The 21,883-nt window shown below is 41.4% G+C and overlaps 1 protein-coding gene across 5 annotated transcripts in view; it reads left to right on the forward strand.

Annotated features, from left to right (window-relative positions):
- The window catches only part of bcas3 (BCAS3 microtubule associated cell migration factor), a 336,382-nt gene that overhangs the window by 32,687 nt on the left and 281,812 nt on the right, over positions 1-21,883 (forward strand). For all 5 annotated transcript variants that reach the window (XM_070969920.1, XM_070969919.1, XM_070969924.1 and 2 more), the window contains exons 8-13: positions 1,989-2,096; positions 2,202-2,278; positions 6,283-6,359; positions 7,022-7,105; positions 10,355-10,525; positions 15,995-16,088. In XM_070969920.1, coding sequence (XP_070826021.1) covers positions 1,989-2,096; positions 2,202-2,278; positions 6,283-6,359; positions 7,022-7,105; positions 10,355-10,525; positions 15,995-16,088 — 611 coding nt within the window. The remainder of the gene's footprint in view (positions 1-1,988; positions 2,097-2,201; positions 2,279-6,282; positions 6,360-7,021; positions 7,106-10,354; positions 10,526-15,994; positions 16,089-21,883) is intronic.

Raw genomic sequence — 21,883 nt, forward strand, 5'->3', positions numbered from 1 at the left:
TATCAACAACTTTTGAATGGATTTTCCTGACATTTGTACAAACATTTTTGTTCCTCAGAGGATGAATCTCAATGACTTAGATGGATCTCTGAGTTTTTGTCTTGCAAAACAAATGACATTCCCATCAGTGCTAATCACCAAATGCTAGCATGCTAACATGCAAAGGATGCTGATGCTGGTAAAAACTTACTGTTTCTCTAAGTGCATACAGGATCTTTTGGAGTCACTTTAACATGTCTTTGCTGCTCTGTTACAGTATAACCTGATATGTATTCTAAAATGGTTCATTTTCTCCACTGTTTGCCTTTGGTACCTCACCCAGTGTATGCATGTGCCAGACTTTTGAATAGAAGAAGCAGACATCTTTCCACCACAAAGACAAAAAGGAGTAACAGTAATGATTGGGAAGGCAGACAGACCTTGACATAGTGGAGTCGGTCAGTGGAACATGGTGGGCTGCAGAAATATGGCTGAAGTCATCTGTGTCCTGGATGAAGTCTTCCCCTTATGAGCTCGTCATTTGAATAATGTCCAGATTTCCCTCAGTGACTTCGCAATAGCTGTCTTCTGTTTAAACTAGGGCTGCAACTAATGATTATTTTCATAACCAATTAATCTGCTGATTATCATCATGATTAATCAATAAATCATTTAGTCTATAAAATGTCCACAAAATGTGCAAAATGCTCATTGCACTCCCCCAGAGCCCAAAGTGACATCTTTGAAGTACTTCTTTTGTTCAACCAACAGTACAAAACCCAAAGACTCTTCATTTGCTATCATAAATCATAAAGAAAAGCAGCAAATCTTTATGTTTAAGAAGCTGGAACAAGCAAATGTTCAACATTTTTGCTTGGACAATGACTGAAACGATTAATCAATTCATTGGCAGTGTATTTCCTTTCGGTTGACTAATCATTTAATCAACTAATCGTTGCAGCTCTAGTTTAAACTTTCTCCTATTCTTGTCTTGCAGTAGGTCTAGTCCGCATTGATAAAGTCCCCAAATCAGCCTAACCTTCCTTCCTAACCCACCCTTCCCAGTCGAATTACAGTTACTGCTCATCTGCAGGTGTTCTTTGTTCTTTATCAATGTGACTTACCTTTTAATTCAAAATTTTTGAGTATTTGTGAGCCATTATGTGTACAGGCACAATTTAGCATCCTTTGACCTTCCTTGTAACTCTAAGATCCAGCCAGTGCCTCTGATATGTCCAAAAACTGCCCATGCTGAGACAGATGAAGCATATAACTGCACTCATTAAGCAAAAGCAGATTAAATAGACTGTTGAAAGCACTTAGCCCTATGGCTCAAGACACAAAACTAACACCACATTTCACCGGCATCCTCAGCCAACGTGGCACCACAGGCCTCGCCATGGGTGACAGAGAATTCAGGACTGGTAGGAGCTTTACTCACGGAGAGACGGTTGGGGCACAGGGGACGGGTGGTGGTGTGCGGGTGGGGTGGGGTTGGAGTCTTGCTTGATGAAGATTTATGTCTTAATTTCCCTTTACCAGCAGCCGCTGCCTGCTGTTGGATAGGCTTCCTCGTGTAACCCTTGTCTTTGCTGTGTTGATAGAAAGGCTTCTCGTAAATGTGTTGCATGACAAAGTGTTTCCCCTTTTGCCGTTCATTTCACTCCCTTTCATTATGTGGACCCTCAGAAGGGGCAGGCCAGTGGGACTTGGTGGAAACAAATACTATATGAATCCTCCTGGGCACTGCTGAGAGAAACACTGTAGAGATGGTTTGAGCAGTTCTTTAATGGCAGGCAGTTTGATTTTCCTAAATTTTCACAAAAGACTCTGTCTTAGATTTGTCAAGTTCTTAGTATACCACTGTAGTGACCCTTTGCTAACTGTGTCAGAAAATGTCTGTTTGAATAAGTTATCATTCATTCTGTATTTTGCACTGAAGTTTTATCATTTGTTGCTTGAGGACTGCGCCAAGTATTCAGAGACTGACTGTGTGCATTTGTTTTCAGGACAAGCCCCCCCTACTGCTGTGCTGACCTGTACTCTCTACGGACAGGGGAAATGGTCAAGTCAATTCAGTTCAAGACGCCCATCTATGATCTCCACTGCAACAAACAGTATGGCTATTGACCAACTGAACTAAAACTCAAAGCCCTTTTATTTTATGATCCACTGCATGTTTATTTTCATTGTGTTAATGTGCTATTTTCTCTGTCTTCAAGTATTCTTGCTGTGAGCCTGCAAGAGAAGATTGCTGCATTCGACAGCTGCACCTTCACGAAGAAGTTCTTTGTTACAAGTAAGAAACTTAATCACATGAATTTGAAAAGACTTTTTCTATTGCATTATATACAAATCCTCTCAGCAATCCCTAGTTCACGAACACCCAAGTTTAAAATTCATCGAACAATTTAGTTGCAGTATGATAATGTACCTGTTGGTATTTAAACTCTGTCTAAACGGTTTTCTGACCTGCTAGTTGCAGAAGAAGCACACTTATTATTCAGATCACAAAGTGAGATTTTATCGAGATTGTCATCATGTGTTTATTCCCAGTGGAAACATACTGTGCAGTATATTTATGAAATGTTCTGTACCATGTGCAGCAGCGCAAACAAACAGCGCCAGTCGTGTAAGATGCTTTTTTTTTCTCAACACATCAACACTAACATTGCCAAACATGATCAGTGACTCTGTCACACTGGCATCACACAAACCAAATAAACACAAAGCACATCATTGATTATAGCAGCCGCCAGGGCCTGCTGCAGTGGGGTTCTCTCAGGCTTTGCATTGTGACTAAACTGCTTTTTCAAAACATGATTTGAGGCCCTCCATTTGAAGCACAACACAGGAAAACTGTTTACAACACAGCTCATGCATCGTTCTGACTGTACCTGCCATGTCCGCTCAAGGAGGCTGTGAAAGAAAGGCCAGACTGTATTACATGGCCATTGCTGTCCACTTAAGTCATTGACTGGAGTAAACTGACCTTACTGGCTGGCTTTAATGTGTCTCCTCTTTGTCTGCCCGCCTTCCCTATCAGTGTCTGGGCCACAGGAAGCCAAACATGCTCAATAGTTATTAATCGTTCCTGAATGCAGGGGCCTCTTCTTCATAACGTTGTGTGGTCTGTTTGGGCCATAGAAGCAGTAAACAGAGGGTCCTGTAATATGTGCAGCTCTGCATCAGATGAGCCATTCTACTACTGTATGTCCGTCTCTTCCTCAGGGATGTGATGCGGGACATCTCATGTTTTTATGAGCACTTAAGGCTTGTCCCATGTTTATGTTCTTGCTTTGCATTGAAGTGGTGTGTGCTGTGAGCAGGGACTCATTTTGATCCCACAGTCCATGTCTAGCTTTTCAGACTGAAAAGTCCGGTACCTACTGTGTACAGTAGTAAAGTCTACAGTGAAAGGCTGGTTGTACAGTAGTGCCTTGCAATCACAATAATTACTAATTTCTTCGAAGCAGACTAATAGTTGTCACCACTAACATTTTATACTCTAAAAATCTGACATTCATTTCCTGTCTCACAAAACGTCTCTGTCTAAGTGACAGGACTTCTTGAGCTAGCAGAGCTGATGCGATCAGTACAAGTCTTCCTTCGACTCCACTCTTTTAGAATGTGATGTTGCTGTCATAGACCGAGAAGTGCAGCCATAGAGTGTAAAAGGTGTATTGGCTAGCCGCTGGGGTTTTGGACACTGGTGTGGTTCTGCTGTAGGCAAGATGTGCTGCCACTGTTGAGGGAAAGACTAAAAATTGTGAGGCCTTCGTGGTGGGGCCAGACCCAGCACTAACTCTGGGTCTGTGGCACCATGTGGGACAGGACCTGCTGTGCCTGCAGATGATAGCAAAGAGAGCAAACTAAATGGTGGTGCAGGGTGGTGATCTCTTGGTGCTTGAGGGCTCTGAATCTTTTTACTCCTGTTCCTTTTTACATTTTTAGGTTTTTCTCTAAATTGAATCACTTTGTGCACAAATACAACCTTGTTCAGCTACTTCAACTCACAGTCTGATAGTCTGAGAGCTACAAATGAATGATTATTCATGAGGGCATTGTTATTCTGCATGTTTCCCATCACATATTCCTGCTGTCACAACACTTTTAAACTCACACAGGTGTATGGTATGGTTTGACTAATTAGACTTATCAGGAAACTGTACTTGTGCAAAGCAGTTTCCATGTCTGGCCCTAGGGCTTGTTGGTCAAGAAAGATAATCCTGCCCTTTCACTTCACCAGTACAATCGCCTTAAATTTGGAGCTGGATGCTTTGAGACCTCAAACTTCTCAGATTCTCAGATTTTCTTTATCTGAATTCTAAAAGTGGACTAAAACTGCCTTGAGCCAAAAGCAAAAGTACAGTGTCTCTACATTTAGACAAAGCAGCGATCCTTCATGTGTGCTCGACATTTAGACCTGCAGGTCAGCTGAGCTGTTTGCGAGGTGTGCTCTGCATACAAATCAGCTTTCCTTGTACAGTTTTGAGGACAGTGAACTACTCATACTGAGAATACTTGCATGTCTGCTGATCACATTTTCTCAGGCAGATCAGCTCTGGTTTGTTCATATTTTGCAGTCATTACTCCGCTCAAATCTGTTTACTTACTCTCTATTTATTGCATATTTTCCATTGACTGTGTGAGCTTGTCTTCCTCTGGTCTGTCTGCAGTGACACACACTGTTTTTCATGTTGACCACCAAGTGCATCTTGGCTGAAAATACAGATTTTGTTGGCCTGGTGAGAAACATTGTTGGCTTTGCTGAGTGCTTGGCATGTACAGTGAATATATATACGCTCACCAAGGTCTTTTTGGGTTCAGCCTCCAGAAGCCGAGGACCTGCTTTCATTTCATTTCATTCCAACTATCTTGAGCTGCTCGACAAATAAATTAGTTGATTGGAAGAAAATGAATGGCTTAATTTGGGTAATTGATTAAGCATTTCAGTGTCAAACATTTGCTCTTTCCGTCCTCTTAAATGTAAGGATTTGCTGCTTTTCTTTGACATTTATGATGTGTACGTGTTTTAGACTTTTGGTTGGATTAATGTCCTTTGAAGATGTCACTTTAGGCTTAAGGAAATTGTGAAATTGATGTTTTATAGAAGTTCGATGGTGAAAATAATCAGCAGATTTATTGATAATGAAAATAATTATGAGTTGCACCCTCCATCTGCCATGTCCGTGTCCTCTCCCTGTTCATCGTCTGCTTTCCACCCAGGATGTCAAACACGTTATCTCACTGCCTTCTGCCTTAAAGACGCACAAAAGGCTTCTCTGGCTTTACCAGCAGCAGTCCTTGTGGCTTACCTCAACCCCCCCCCACCCCATTTTCTCCCCACCAGCCCCTTCCCCAACACAGCACACTAAATTACTGTCTCCACCTCATCTGCTCCCTGGGCACTAAACCATTGTCAGCAAGCCATTTCCCCCCACACCTCCACGCACTTACATTAGCTCAGTGTGGGCAAGTGTGTGTGCGAGACAAGGGCTCATGAACTCAAACACAGTGGGGGTGATCATTATTGGATCAACATTTTGCTGCCCGCATGTTTATGCATACTGGAAACAGGCGAACTGTCGCTGTCTGTACAGTGTCTGCTTGCATTTAAAGATATTTGTGACAATATCAATCATTTCTCCAGTCTGTTTACAATCACATGTTTGCCTGGTTTTGGTTGGTTCTGTCTTGCAGCAGAAGAGATAGACACCCCTGTAGCTGGAGCTCAGTTTTGGTGTTAGTCATAGCAATCCATGTTCTTGTTTACTTCCACATCTGTTCGAGTGGGTAGAGAAAATTCGTTCTTAGATTGTCCAAGGCATTTATCTGTTTGTGAAGGCACAGCTTTGTTTGTCATTCAGGATTATTGGTTGCTATTTTTATTTCTGCTGGCATCACACCGGTTGTGTTTGCGTGTAAATGTGTGCATGTGTGTGTCCCCACAGGGATTAGTGTGTTGGTCAATCAGCAGAGGAACCATCCTCAATTCATTGGGTACCACAGTCTCCATTAGGTCATCGTGTGCACACACACACACAAGCGTTCAAACACGTCACCCTCATTAGACTCTCATTTATCTTCCCAAATAAGAGACTCCCCACAAACACATTAATGGTTTAAGATAGTTACAGACACTCTTCAGGGAGGAGGCTCATGAAAATCCCTGCATATGCTTTCCTGTTTTTTTTCATCCTTTTGATCAAGAAGTTGTTTTCCAAAATGTGTGTGAATCTTTATTTCTACTGTAATTATCGTTGGTTCCTTGTTAGTCTGACCATCTTGGTGTCTTTTCAGGCTGCTACCCCTGCCCTGGCCCCAGCCTCAATCCAATAGCTCTGGCAAGCCGCTGGTTGGCCTACGCTGAGAACAAGGTAGTGTCACACAGACACACACACACACACACACACACACACACACACACACACACACACACACACACACACACACACACACACTCATCCATTGCAGAAGTGGCTTATCAGAAAAGCGACATATTTACAATCCAAAAAATGCATTTTATCTATTTCCTCCCTCTTTAATCTGTCTGGATAAACAACTCATTCCAAGAAGAGTCCACAAGAGATGATAACATTTTGAAAATCAACAGATGCACAGTTTTCTGTTCTCTTCTGTTTAATGGGATTGTTAAGTATTTACAAAAAACAGACTGTTCTATTGCCTGCTCTGCAATACGTTTAATGCACAATAGTGTTTTGGGACTGGCCCACTCAAGTAATTGACAGATGGGTCCACTGTTTGTGTGACTCAGGATTTCCAGAAATGAGAAAATCTAGTTTTTGAGCAGTAATAGTAATGCTGGGACGGAGCCATTCAAGTGATATTGTATTTGAAATTAAATCAGTGCAGATTGGTTGGTTGGTTTTGTTGTGTAACATTTTTTTAGAGCAGAGCTAATTCCTCCCAAAGAGAGTCTTAAATCTGACTTAATTTCCCCACAATTTTCTTTTCATACATCTTCTGTAGACTTCCACCATATTCTTGTATTTACCTGTAAATCTTTGTGTTTTTGCAGTTGATCAGATGTCACCAGTCTCGTGGAGGAGCTTGTGGTGACAATGCACAGTCCTATACGGCCACAGTGATCAATGCAGCCAAAGCAAGTGACAGTACATCCACACATCTAACTGTCTTTAGTTCTTTCTGTCTGATGCATGTATCTTCTTACACTGACTGATTGAACATGAGTTGAAACGCTTGGACATGACGAACAGACAGTCATTGCTTTTTAAAAAAAAATATTGACTATAAAACACTTTGCAGCTCAACATTTAGTTTCATCACATATTATTACACATATTAGTGACGCTGGCTGATCCACAACAGAAGCAACAGCTAGATTGCTCTTTCTGTTCAGTTTTAAATTAGGGGGAATGAATGGTACAGAAAATGGTTTGATAGGTACCTCATTTTTTATGGTCACAGTTCCAAAGGTTTTACACACTTAACTCTCTGTAGCCATGGAGGTCCCTTCAGCAGTTATTAGAGCCATTGACGGGGCACTGGATAATTCCTGGATGACTGCAGCTTGAGTTGTTTACATTGGGCAGGCACAAAGAACTGGCTGAAATCCCCTGGTGAAGGAACATTATAGCAGTGATCAAGTCGTTGAATAGATGCATTCAGGTGATGCTGTCACAAAGAGTTTTGCATGGTTGATTTTTCTTCTTTCCGGAGATATGCCCAACTTCAGCTGAACAATGTCAGCACACAGTTTTTGTCAGATCCACCACTCTTTTTGCAGTGACGTTATAAGTTACTGGGAAACCAAAACACTTCCAAATAACAAATCCAAATGACATCATTTAGCTCTGGTCTCACCATACCGATGACACTATGAGCTGTGTGTCCAGGGACTGAGCATGTTCAACCAGCGTGGTTTAGCTTAAAACAAGACAGTTTACAGAGAAGCTTTCTGGGTGAGGATTGATGCTATGCACACGTTAAGTCATGGTTTATGAAGCAACTTTTTCTGAAATCTTTTGCTCAAAGGGGTGCCCTGAATTGAGCAAAGTCCCATACCAAACCAAATGTTCTGTACTGAAGAGTTAGAGTCCCAAACATACTGTTACACCCCTATTTTCTGTTAGTCAGTGCATACACAGACTTGTCTTTTCTGCCAAAGGACAGCCTTGATGTTTGTGAACTGCAGCACACATGCTTGTTGTCATAATCTGCTTTCAAAAAAGTTTGTTTTTTTTACTGAATATGAAAGCAACTACATTTATGGGGAAAACATGTTGAGTTTGAATAAAATATAAAATATTTTAATATGTAAAATATGATGAATACAAACACTTTGATACTACACTAAAAGAACTGACACATTTTTTGATCTTTTCATTGAAACTTAACCTCAGTCATGCCTCACTGCAGAAGGAGTGACTCCAAACTATGTGGTTTTAATCTTAAAACACTGAAAATGACTTCTCATATTCAAATGTGGCTGTAATCTGTCTGAAGGCCCTTCGTCTTCAGCGGTTGCTCGGATAAAATAGCACATAATACAATATTTCCAGCTCTGCCTACACCATCTGTAAATGTGCTGACATTGGATCCACCTGGTCTGCCCGGCTGACTGGGGCTGAGCTTATGAGACACTTCATCAACCTGCCTATCTGTTTTTTTCCCACTGTAGTTTGTTTCTCTCCAATAGTCTAGTTTCACTCGTCTCCACAGGGGAGCGACTCTAAGATGGCTCACTAACAGCCAACAGCCCCCTTTGATACCAGGTGAAATTCATTCCTGGTCTGATTTAGCTGCTTGCCAACACATGCTAACTAGCTAGCTCCTCATATGGTTCTAGTCTGTTTCTCCATTTGGTCGAAAGGGCTTATTGATTTACGAAGAGCGAGTATATCTTTTCCCTAGTACTAAATGAGTACGAACAGCTAGTGTAAGAAAAGTCTCATTAGCAGGATAATGACGGTATACATCAAAAAGAGCAATGTGTCGCTAACAGATTGGCGGCGTGGTAAAGGGAAGACAATAGTACAGGGTATTGATATGCAGACAGGCAGTCTGCTTGCCTGCCCTCTCCTCATTTAGGGCCATATATCTCAATATAGATGACAAGGTATCTCCTTCTGGCTCGTGGCGCGACACGCTGGCTCTTAGTGCTGACGTCCAGAGACATGGAACAAAAAGGGGTGTAGCAGTGAAGTGTAATGGCTTTTGTTTATAAGAAAGATAACAGGGAGAGTGCAACAGCTCTGACCAATCGGACTCCCTGTTCCAAATTTGCTCTCTTATGGTAAAATTTTTGTATCTCATCAATCCTGTTGCTCCTGAGAGTACAATTGAGAATTATCTCTGACATAAATTATGTTGTAATCCCTTTAGATGGCGACATCAAGCCATAGCTGTTTGTGTGTGTGTGTGTGTGTGTGTGTGTGTGTGTGTGTGTGTGTGTGTGTGAGAGTGTGTGTTTGTTTTGTGTGTGTGTGTGTGTGTGTGTGTGTGTGTGTGTGTGTGTGTGTGTGTGTGTGTGTGTGTGTGTGTGTGAGTGTGTGTGTGAGACAGAGTGTTCATGTGTTTTTGTCAGGCATCAAGCATGATCTGCTGCAGACCCCCCCTCCCACCGGCAGATCAATAGCTCCTGTTTGGACTACCACTAAGAACTCCACAACTGCAGTGATTAGAAAACACATTAGTGTTGATCAATTAGGACCCAAACGCCTCACTTAATAATTGATGGCTCTTCTGGCATTTTACACACACAGTCATGGACACACACACACGCAAATGCAGGCATACACACACACACATGCACACACACACAGGCAGCAGACACTGTTAGTGTGCCTGGCCAAGTGGCAAAGAGAGACAGTGGGTGATCCTCAGACCCAACAAACGCGAGGCGCCACGCTGTATTGACAGGGCCGCCTAGTCTGAATGCCTGATTAGGCTCTCCGGGGCCCCTTTGGCGCTTACACACACACAGACACACAGTCACACGCATTGGACTCCATTAGGCAAAGACAGTGTAGTAGGTGAGATAGACTCCACTTAAGCAGCACTATCCATTTCCCTCAATCGAGCCACAGAGGTGTGTTTGAGCGAGACACCCTGGCTGGGCCTTAAGCGGACACAGAGGAGCCTCACACACACACACACACACACACACACACACACACACACACACACACACACGCACGGTTGTCTCCTGTGGCTACAGTGCTACAAGTCATCGGCACTGCAAGTTATTGTGTTGCACACGTACCTATGCACTTGGCCTCTCTATTGTTCATTTTCACTTAGCTCAAACTAAGTGAATTAAAATATGTATATATACTTGTGTGGTTGGATTTTTGTAAACAAATCTAAGCTTTTTTCCTTGTTCTTTTAGACTTTAAAGACAGGCCTGACAATGGTGGGTAAAGTGGTCACCCAGTTGGCAGGCACCCTACCAGCAGGCACCCCGGACGAGGAGGGTACACCTCACAGTGCGAGCCGCCGTAGCCCCCACAACCCCGGTGTGGTCACCATTATTGACACACACAGTGTTGGTGAAGGACAGGTCAGTCAAGTGCTTCTGCTTTTGCTTGGTATTGTTAATGTTATAGGAATACTGGATGAGTCCGTTGTTCACCCTTTAAAAAAGACATTATAAACATATGAAGGCAGTTCAGTATGGAGAGTTATGGAAAAGTCAAGGCAGCAGAAAGAACTCTGTCAGACGGTATATAACACTTCATACAATGTAAGTGTTGTAAGCAGTACATTAGTATACACACATTTATAGGGCTTTTTGCAGTAAATTTGTACAAACTACACTATGTATTAATTTCTGTATTATGTGATTGTGGGTATAATTGGCAGGGCGTAGGGACAAAATTCTTTTTCTTTTCTTTTTTTTCTCCTTACTTGGAAATAATAAAATAACTGTAAGCAGTGCAGACTTGTACCTGTGTGAGTGACACAACAGTACAACACAGCCATGTAAACACACTTGACGTCACATTTAAGAATGATTTGGTCTGTAGTTGTGTTTCTATCTGTGCGTTTCAGCTCTTTTAATCCTAATTGTCAGAGCTTAGAGATGAAATAATTGTTATTGAATTTAAAACCTTGCTTTTTGTTTTTAAATCTGAAATGCTTTCAAACATCTGCTTTCATTTGTTGGAAAAAGGAATTGCAGCAAATGGCACCTGATGTTAATTGACAGACAAAGGGGTCATCTGACATGTCTAACAATTATGTTTTCATTATTATGAAGCAGAATTTATCGAAAAACCACCTTCTAAATGCAAAATTTTTCTCTGTATTTTTCTCATTTGCTTTTGCTTAAAGACGCAAATGAATGCAGTACCATTAAAGTATCAGACCAAGTTAAATAACTGTCAACCAGGTTTAGGCCAGTAAGTTGATAAGTTACAGCAATCCAAATGAGGTCTTAATGAGGTCTGCTCATTGTCATTAAAAATAGGCCATACTTTTGAGGGTGCTGGACGGTCGTACTTTCAACATACTTACTAGCACTTTAATTTCATCTGTAATATTCTCGTCCTTTCAACTTTGGTAAGTTAAGGATCACAGCACATTGCCAACTCATTCTTCCAGACATTAAGCTGCTGTGGAGGCTCATGGTGGAACAACACATTACTAAGACTTTATGTTGATGGCTCCTTTCATTTGTCGCCCATCTGTATATCAGGATGGCTGTGAGTTAGTACTAGTCAAATGAATGTTGGTTTGTATCACGGTATCCTCCCGGCAGTGAAGCGGAAGCCCCGGCCTATGAGTTTCACTATGACTCTTGTACAGATTAGGTTCTTGTAAACTTGACAGCCTCCCTCCCTGCATCCCGCCAACCCTCAGATGGAAACTGCTCTAAGATCACTCAGTAGTCCTCTTTTGGATCCTGCATGGTGGTTAACCAGAAACTGTTACCAGGTGACCGTCACTGTTTAATAGAGTGTCATCTTTACTGGCTAGACCTGTAAATACTTACGTTTCCCTCCCAGTTGGACCCGTCTGCATACGCAGACACACTAAAGATTAAGTTGCCACCAGTTTGCTCTTGGTCTTTTGCCTCTCTGGTCTCGACGTGTGTGACCCAGGTAAACATAACTTTGGCATCTGTGGCTGGGTGGGAATCGGCAAAATCTCCAAGATTGGTTTCTTTTTTTGTTTTTTTTGTCTGTGGCTTGGACACACTCAGGCCCTTTCACCTCACCCTGCACGACTCGCTGAAAGGTGTGACTTAGATTTGCTGCATATTTTAACAGCCAAGCTTTTAGCCACAGCCCTGTTTTAGCAACCCTGGTAGGAGAGACGCTCTGTAAACAGTCAGCTGTTGGTCTGTAACCTCACATGAAACTCCAGGCTGAACGAGTGCACCATATGTCAAATAAGGTCTTAACATTCAATTTAGCCATTTTTATGGGGGATTTAGGAAGTGAGTGAGAAGTAAGTTTCCAGCCAGGGAGAAATTTTTTCTGTTGTAAATTTTTTCTCGGGAAAAAAAATTGCAAGTTGTTGGTTATGGTGGGTGAAATTACCTAAAAACAAACCGTAATTTTACTGCAGAAATGAAATCCATGATGACATGAGAAAATACTCAAAATACTAATATCATCTAACAAAAAACCTGACGTCCATGGTCAGTGGGTTTGTCTGCAGAAGAAAATGCAGCTGATACCACATCATAGTATTTGTTGTACACTTGCAGGACTGCTGTCTTCAAATACCTCAGAGAAAGTAACTCATTTAAAAGCTTCAGCTTGTTAATAATGTTAAGAAATGTTAATGTCGGAATTTCTGGATTCCATCATATCCTAAGCCTACTGAAATGTGACAGCTTTGTTCATTTCTTTCTAGTGCTGTCAAAAATATCGCGTTATTAAGGCGTTAACGCAAATCAATTTTAACGGCGTCATTTTTTTTATCGCGCTATTAACGTTCTTTGTGACCTAGTGAACTTGTAGTTTTTTATAAGCTGTGGCCACTACAGGATCCGATTGTAAACCGGAAACAAAACAATGGGCACGCCCCACGCATGTGTTGGTCTCGCCTGTTCGCTAGCTGTGAAAGTGTAGGCGGATGTCAAGCACGAAACACCGAAATGGATGCGAACAAGATTAAGAATAGAAAGTTTAGTTTCAGAAAGTTGCCAGATGGGTCGACTGACAAGACCAAAGTTTGGACAGAGGCATATGGATACCGCAACTAAAAACAAGCTTACTGCAGCCATAGCCAAGTAATGTTCATTGTTTCTGGAGAGAAATAAGAGGCTGCATTGATAAGCCTCTGGTGAATAAACAGAAGAGCATCATAGTCTGACTGCTTGTATGTTCAGAGGAAACTTAAGAAAGGAAAGTTTAAGCCATGGTTTAACTGCACTATAGGCTGAGTCCCAGTTTACAATGATGTGCACTTTGTAACTTTATCTTGTATCACCCTGTTTTGATCCCTTTGAAAGGGTTGTTGAAGGGGCTTTTTTGTAACCAAGCATTTATTTTTTTGTCATCTGTTTATTGACAGTGTTAAATTGTGTGAGATTTGATTCATTCCAATGTGAATGACTGCTCAAAGTGAGAATGTTAGTGTGAAATATAACACTACACATTGTTTTCAATAAAAAACATTTGCACAAAGCAAGCCTATCCACTTTTCCATGTTGATAACAGCATTAAAATGATAATTAATGGGACATTTAGAATAGATAAAAATGTGCAATTAATTTGCGATTAATCGCGAGTTAACTATGACATTTATGCGATTAATCGCGATTAAATATTTTTATCGATTGACAGCACTATTTCTTTCATATATAAAGTAGAATTGAACAATGATGTGGTCATTCCAAAAGGTACAATGTTGTCTCTCAATTTGCTTCTTTGGACTTTAAATTCAAGTGCTGCTCTCCTCACATAATAATTGTCTCTCCTCGCATCTGAACTGGGTGCTTCTGCATTTTTTTGTGTTCCCCTCCTTTGCTTCTGTAGAAGACTTTCTTGTCTATGCTGTGCTTGATGCTGCTGTCTGTAGATATGGCAGAATTCAGCCAACATGTTGCTACTGTATAGTGTTTGATATGACACATCACGCACTAAAAAACACACCCCCAGCTGCTAGTGTCTACATCTTATTAGGACTTATTCAACAACAAATAAAAAAGATTGGTTTGACCAATCATCAAAATTCAAATGATAATGATGAGGAAGGTGCATATAACTGGATACAGAAAGTACAGTTTAGATACCAGTAAATGGATTTAACCCTCATTCTGGTTTGAACCATGCCATTTTACCTTTAGCAGGATCTCCCCTTAATGTCTAAAGAAATGCTAAAAGCTTTTATCCCTTTAATTCTCCTCAGCCACTCCAGACCATGATTAATCACACTGCAGAAGCTGTCACATTTTTAATGAGGCGTGTTAGCATACATAGTACAGTTTGTCAGTGATGTAGTCACCACACACACTCTCATGGCCTTCTCTTTCTCTCCTACACAGTGACTGTAGTTGCCCTGTAGCCAATGTGCTGTCTTATAAGCTGGACCTAAGCCTTCAGAAGCAGGCCTGCACTCTGTCACCAGCCGACACACTGTAACCGTACACTGGCCATAAACACTGCCTAGGCCAGGGAGGCAGGGAGGGGAGAGTGAGGAGTGGAGGAGAAGGGGAAGGGAGGAGCGGGAGGGTCTGGGGCTGGCTTTTGGAGAAATGGGAAAAGGCAGGGATGTGATAGAGGTGAGGTCCAGGATATTCCCATCTCTTCTGGGCTTTGAAATTCCTTATTTGGAACAGCAGCCTTGTAACACACAGGCGCACACACTGTCCCCTGTGTAACGACGGGCTCGGTTCTCTCGAGTACACTCCTGTTTCAAAGGGCTCCAGCAGGATTCCCTCACAGAACAACATTGTCTGCCTGCACTGTAATAAAAGTGATCTGCTTCATGTCACCAGCCTCTTTCTTTCTGTTCTCCCCTTTTTTCTTTTTTCCTGCTTATTTTCTTGCTTGTAGTCTGAGACAAAACCCTTTAGTTTTTAGAGGCTGTTTCTTGTTTGGACTAGTTCCTATTTAAAATGCTCAGCCAGCCTTCCTGACATCGTTAATGCAACACTGGGGCCAAATTTAACCCTGTGTGTATGTTCCCTCTCTCTCTCACACACACACTCCTGCAGAAAGTGGCCTCATGTCTGGGCTTATTTCTAATCTCTCTTCGTGACTAAAGGGGTTTTCTGCCAGCTCCTGGTCTCGGCTCAGCCTTTGTTAGATTTGTCCCAGTCTTGACAGCAGACTTCATACAGAGATTTAGGAGCAGCCTGTAGTTGTGCAAAGTGACTTATAATTTCATTTTCTTAGGCAAGTTTCAGAAGTAGCGAGCCAAAGCTGCATTTGACGCCAGTTTGTGCCTGTTTACGGGAAAATCCGCTGTCATGGGGTATTGTCAAAGCCACATGTGAAAAGCCACATTATTGCCAGAGTAAATTTGTCCATATTCTTGTCTCTGCTGTTGGACTATACACCATCCACACTGGCCTCAGTACAGCCTCTTACTGAAGCACGAGCACTAATAAGATATAGGTCAGATTTTGGTTGGCTCATAATTTCTTTGATGCAGCGCGAACAGAAGATTTTGAGAAAAGTGCTTGTTTCTCAGGTAATATGGGTTTTCTAATTATTTTCTATCCACAAGAGGGCAATGGCACATTCAGAAAGGAGTTTAACGTCCAGCTATTTCACTATGGGGTGATGTCAAAGAACACTGCTGAGTGTGGTGATGATATCAGACCAAACCAAAATGTGAAGAGAAATCCTTGAGTATGGGAAAGTCCCGTTCTGGGTTCAATGTTCTCATTGTTAGAAAATGATTTGGGCTTTCTTCTGTGTGTGTGTGTGTGTGTGTGTGTGTGTGTGTGTGTGTGTGTGTGTGTGTGTGTGTGTGTGTGTGTGTGTGTGTGTGTGTGTGTGTGTGTGTGTGTGTGTGTGTGTGTGTGTGTACGGTGGTGGTGTGGTGTGTGTGTGTATATATACTCCAGGTCTTGGTGAGTGAGGACTCGGACGGAGAAGGAGTGGTGGCTCACTTCCCAGCTCATGACAAACCCATATCCTGCATGCAATTCAACCCCAGTGGTAAGACACACACTCACTAATTCTCTCTCTCTCTCTCTCTCTCTCTCTCACACACACACACACACACACACACGGAAGTTCAGAAGAAAGCAAGAAAGATATTGTACTTCCATTCTGGTTACATGGTGTGCATTTGGCTCACGCGTGCCGTGTATTCATATCACACACCGTGAACATGTCTTTGACCTGAGTTTCCCCAACACATGCCTTTAAACCAACCCCAAGACACAGGCAACACATGCAAGTCACGCATGAGTCACATATAGTAAATGGGTGACATATGCAAGCATAGGTTGTCCTTTTGGTTAAATGAGAGACTGAAACAGGTCTACTCAGTAAGCTGAGCAGTAAGTGAAGGCCTATTTTCAGAAAGTTTTGTTCCATAAAAAGCTTTAATGAAGTATGACCTGAGTTCCAGTGGAACTGTATCTCTCCACAGTCCAGTCTCATCTTAGTCAGGCTCAGCTTCACACTCGTTGAAGTGTTACATTCAGGGTGAAGCAGTGTTTTCTCCAAAATGTCCCAGCAGTCCTCATGAACCGTGAACATAAGTCATTGAGAAACGCTTTGCTTTAAAATACAGAAGTCTGACAGTATTTAAACAGTATCTGCACCACACAGGGGCCATTATGTCACTTGTACTTCTGTCTTTTCCTGAAACAAAGGTAGATCCTAACATGTTCACCTCACTTTGGTATTCATCTCAACACAGTGCAAAGATTACAAAAAAAAAAGGTTTTCAAAACTGAATAATTAAAAATCGTTTTTGTTTCCGGCTGAGCTTTCTGGTCAGCACTGAAAGATTCTGATTGTGACCGGTGGAGTTCACAACTTGTACTGTAGCACATACTGTGTGACAGCAGAGAAAGTTCTTGTTCTACGTTGACCACGTTAACATTCAGCAACATGTGTTGCCTGTTCTAACCTGGTTATACGTGCAGGTTGCTGTATATTAATGACAGTGACTGATGGCTGATCATCAAAGAATGACTACAGTTGTTATACGTTGACTCTCATCACTGTGTTTTTGTTACATGTTTGGTAGTTCCTACACATATCTGTTCTTGTTGTAGTTGTGGGAGTTTCATCCCCGCACCATACATGTAAACAGAGTAGCTAGGAATTGGAGGGGTTGTATGCTTTCTGCTTGAACTCATTTCCACTGGAGTTTCTGTTAAACAAGGTTCTGTACCTTGTCATTCAATCGACATGCAGCCACTCAGGTGACAACTGGTTCCTTGAGTCACCTGGAAAAATATCAAACATTTACTTTTTTAACTTTGTGCTCATGTCGTCTGTGATTTCATCCATCCGTGTGCTGAGATTGGGTTTTATGTACGAATCTTACAGTCCCTTTTCACCACATTATTTTACTATGGCATCTGCTTTCCCACTTTTTTAGTCTCGCTGACCTCCACCACAAAAGGAAAGGGACAGTAGATGCTTTGTAAGTGTGAACAGGCTACCTCGTCAAGTCTGTGTGTGCGATGTGTCAGCTTTTGTATGGTCCTGTGGTGTGTGTGTGTGTGTGTGTGTGTGTGTGTGTGTGTGTGTGTGTGTGTGTGTGTGTGTGTGTGTGTGTGTGTGTGTGTGTGTGTGTGTGTGTGTGTGTGTGTGTGTAAGCATGTGTGTTCATGTGTTTAATGCTGTGTGTGTTGTGTGTGCATGTGCAGTTAATAAAGGAGCTGCTGAGAGATGGCTCTCACCCCATGACCTCCAAGCCCCAAGAATCCTTCACTTATGTAGACTTATGACTAAACTCAGCAGCTCTGTCTGAGCAGGAACAGGATGATATTGCCAACAAAGACAGACAAGACATGGTTGTCTAGACTGTTCATACCAAACATGAACAGGTTCAGTGCAGTTCATTACACAAAAACCTGCTTAAAATCACATCAAGAAGAGCACCAAGTTTTAATGTCTACCAGTCGTTGTCCTTTTAGTAGGAATGTGATATCTTTGGAGCTGTGGTTGTGGCCGTGTTCCAGGGTGAGAACATGTTCACTCAACCTAATTAGTATGCAAAGGATTGCAATGTGATTGGTTCTACACACGGTACATTCGTATTTATGTTTCTGCTTGCTGGATAATTAAAATTAAAATTGTGCAAAAGAGAAAGAAATCAGATTTTGGTTAAAATAATTTGATTCCACGTGGGAAACTAACCCTGGTCCCAACCACCTCGAACTCCCTGCACAGACTTTGTCACTGTTTACACTACGTTTGTCCTTTGCTTATTGGTGCTTACATACTTAGGTACATAATTTACTGCAACTCATGCAATTCCCTAATTAACAGACCAATTTTAATGCAAACCATGGTCTTTTCCTAAACCTAGTGGTTTTGGTGCCTAAACCTGACCAAACTGATCTTTCCCTAAACCTTATCAAATAGTTGATGGTTTCCGTTCTTCATGTCTAAACACCTTTTCATTTCTTTTTTTTGTTTGTTTGTTTGTTTGTAGTTGATAGTTTTCAATGAAAGATCTCAGCTTCTCTTGAATCTTAATACAGCACATTCATTTATATAAACTGAAATAGTTATTCAAATACTAATTCTAATAATTTCTCCTCTCCATTCTGGCTATGAATTGACCCCTTTCTAGCCTAACTAAAATCTAATAGATGTTGGACAAAAAGATAATATCAGGCTTTGGCAGTCTTAGTTAGCCAAATTAAGTGGCAATCTTCCAAAGGTAGTACAAAGTCCCCTCTTTATGTTGCTATCCATAGACAAGGAAACAATGTATGGTGATGAAGGAAGTGTGTATTTTATACTGAAAAGTCCACATCGAACACCAGTTTGCTGACATACAACAGTAGCAATGTGACAGTGAACAAAACCAAATATCTAACATTCTTTTTGGTAGAGACCAAACAGAGCAGAAAGGAAAATCAACATTGTTGCTACATTTTTCAGGTGGCTATTTCAGTCAAGGTCACGATGCTCTACCATGTTTTGAAGGTGTCTTTGGCCAGCTTTATTTCAACAAAATGGTGTGTGACCAGTGATGTCCAGGTCTTTTTTTAAGCCTGTTTTTCCTTAAGCATTCTTAAGGTAGGTTTCTACAGAAGTGCACAGTCAACATAACAAAGTGCAGTACACGTGGCACTTAGTTTCAGTGTACTGGTAACTGCTGAGTCAGAAAGCCGACAGAATCCCCTGTGACCCTTCTCCAAAGGGCACCATCAACTTCAAAAACACACTTTTAATCTTTCTGACTCATTTACTGTGAGCCAAATCTGAAGGGCTAATAAATGTTTAAATTACATCTGAAACCGGCACCAGAAGTGTAGCCAAAAAACACAGATTACCCATTTTTTCTTTGCAGTTAGGGCATGTAATGAGATTAGAATGAATCTTCATACAAGCGTAGAATCTCCTGTGTTCTACTGTTGTGATTGCAGGACTCCTTTCATCATTGTTTATTCTTTTATTCATTTTCATTTCTGAGCAGCCTGCAGTGGAGTGTCCCATAATTAGAGGCCTCTTGATTTGATCAGAGCCCAAATCCTGAGTGACAGGTTCATTGGTCTGGCTCTAAGTGAACTCTTTCCAGGGAGTTTAGGGAAGTGGCTTTTTCTGAACTACCTTCCTGGCTCTACTGAGGCTCCCTTCACAGTGGTCAAGCTCAACATGGCAGTAACAAGAAAGATAGACTTAGCAGGAAACAATGATATGACTCAAACAGAGCCTGGAAAGCCCAGAAGTTTTTGGCTGGGAAGAGTTATGTAAGAAACCCCAGTGGCTTGTGTGTGTTGGAGGCTCTACAGAGGGCGGACCGGTGGCCGCCAGTTCTTGGTGTGGCGGCTGGCGCTTTGCGGCGCTTCGGAGGATCTGTGGATCTATTCCTAGTGGTGTAATTAGAGGGACGCAGATGAAGTGCAGCGGCAAAGCGCTCTCTTTAACAGCTGCGATGTGTGTGTGCTTGTTTTCTTTCACGTCTCGTCCTCTTCACTTGTTCTTAACGATCCTTGACTTGATTATTAGGTACGATGCCAAGGTCAAAATACACTCATGTTTTGATGGCAGAGATATTGTCCAACAATTTGAGCTTATGCTTGACTATGACTGGCACTAGATGGAGTGATTGATCCAGCAACCATGCAAGTCACCACCCTCTGCTCTTCATCCTCTCAAGCCTCTTTTTCTACAGTCCTACTCAGTGCTGTACGTGCAGTGCTGGAAGAAGTATTCAGAACTTTTACTTAGTAAAAGTAGTTCATTATAAGTTTTAGTCCAGCATTAATATACACCTAAATTTTAACTGTAACATGTACTTCAGTATCAGAGCTAACAGTATTCAATATGGAGAATAGCTGATTTTAGTATTTTTTGTGTGGAGTTATATATATATATATTTTATATATATATAAAATTCTATCATTGTTACTGTTGCATTAATGTGTAAACAGCATTTTAACGTTGTAGCTGGCCAGCGTGGAGCTAGTTCTAATACTTTGTGTACTGTTGAGCACAGTAGTTAAGTGGAGTAGTAGTAGTTAATCCATTACACTGCATCGTACTTTGTGATAAATATAATGACAACGGTTTTATTTCCAGTGATGATGAGGGAGCACATTCCCCACTTACCTTTCCATATACTATTTTTATCCCCACCAATTTTACAGCTACAGTGGGTTTTACTGACTGAAACCTGTGCAAACAGTGCCCTCCAATAATGAATATAATCATTAGTCACAGCCATAAAAATGTTGATAAACACAGTTTTGCCTCACCTTCACTTATTACTAAAAGCTCACAGCAATTGGCTTAATGAGCAGCACTGTGGACTTTGTGGACTGTTCTCCTGGGTTTTGCCATTTCGGTCACCCTACCTTCTAATGAGCAGATGTTTTTCAGACTAAATGCAGCCTGGGACTAAGCTCCTGAGATAGTACTCAGAGCAGAAAAAGCACTCTCACCTCCTTTGCATGTTTTTCAGGTTAAAACCATGATAATTAAATCTGCATTTTGATTTACAGTTGATGATGTATAATTATAACATTCTACCAAAAGGATGTTAGAACTGAACGTAAGTTGCAGATACAACAGTGAAGCACAGTTTATAGTAAGGATGCAAGTACAGTATCTGTCACAAAGTATCTGGCTCAAGGAAAATAAATAAGATAAGGTTAGACAGCATCTCTATTTTGTTGTTTGTTATTTTTGTTAGACTGCTATTTTTATGGAAGGAATAATAACCATTTTCAACATGACATAGGGCAATTAGAAGTGTTTCATAGTTCATTACACTCATTACTACTTGCCTGTGAAAAATTACTACACTGGTCTTTATCAGGCAAACGAGATGAACATTGCACATTTCTCTGTGCATGTTGTACTTTCCACTGCTGTAGCCCTTATGTTAATATGATGCCATTCAATCCAGACTTGTGCTGTGTAGGAAGTGATGTGGAATGTTCTTGGTCCAACCTAGTAAGATTGGTGTTGTGACTTCTACATAAAAGTGACTTCGCGACTTAATTAGATATGAGACCGACATGTTAACTTGCTGCCACATTTATGTAAAGAGTCACATGTGTGAAGGGGCTCTAATATGCAAACTACGGCTCTCAAATACATCTAAAAAATCCAAAATTCAAAAAATCCAATTCCTGCTGAAGTGCAATGGAGTAGACCTATGAAGTAGCAGAACAGTTCAATATACTCAATACAATAGCACTACCAGTAGCTCAAAAATATACCTTAGTACACAATAGCAGCTGAATAAATCTATTTAGTTACTGTTTTCCACCACTTGGCACATGTACAGTTTCCTCATAGAACTGTGG

This window comes from Chaetodon trifascialis, chromosome 9, assembly GCF_039877785.1.
Source record: "Chaetodon trifascialis isolate fChaTrf1 chromosome 9, fChaTrf1.hap1, whole genome shotgun sequence".
Classification (NCBI taxonomy): Eukaryota; Metazoa; Chordata; class Actinopteri; order Chaetodontiformes; family Chaetodontidae; genus Chaetodon; species Chaetodon trifascialis.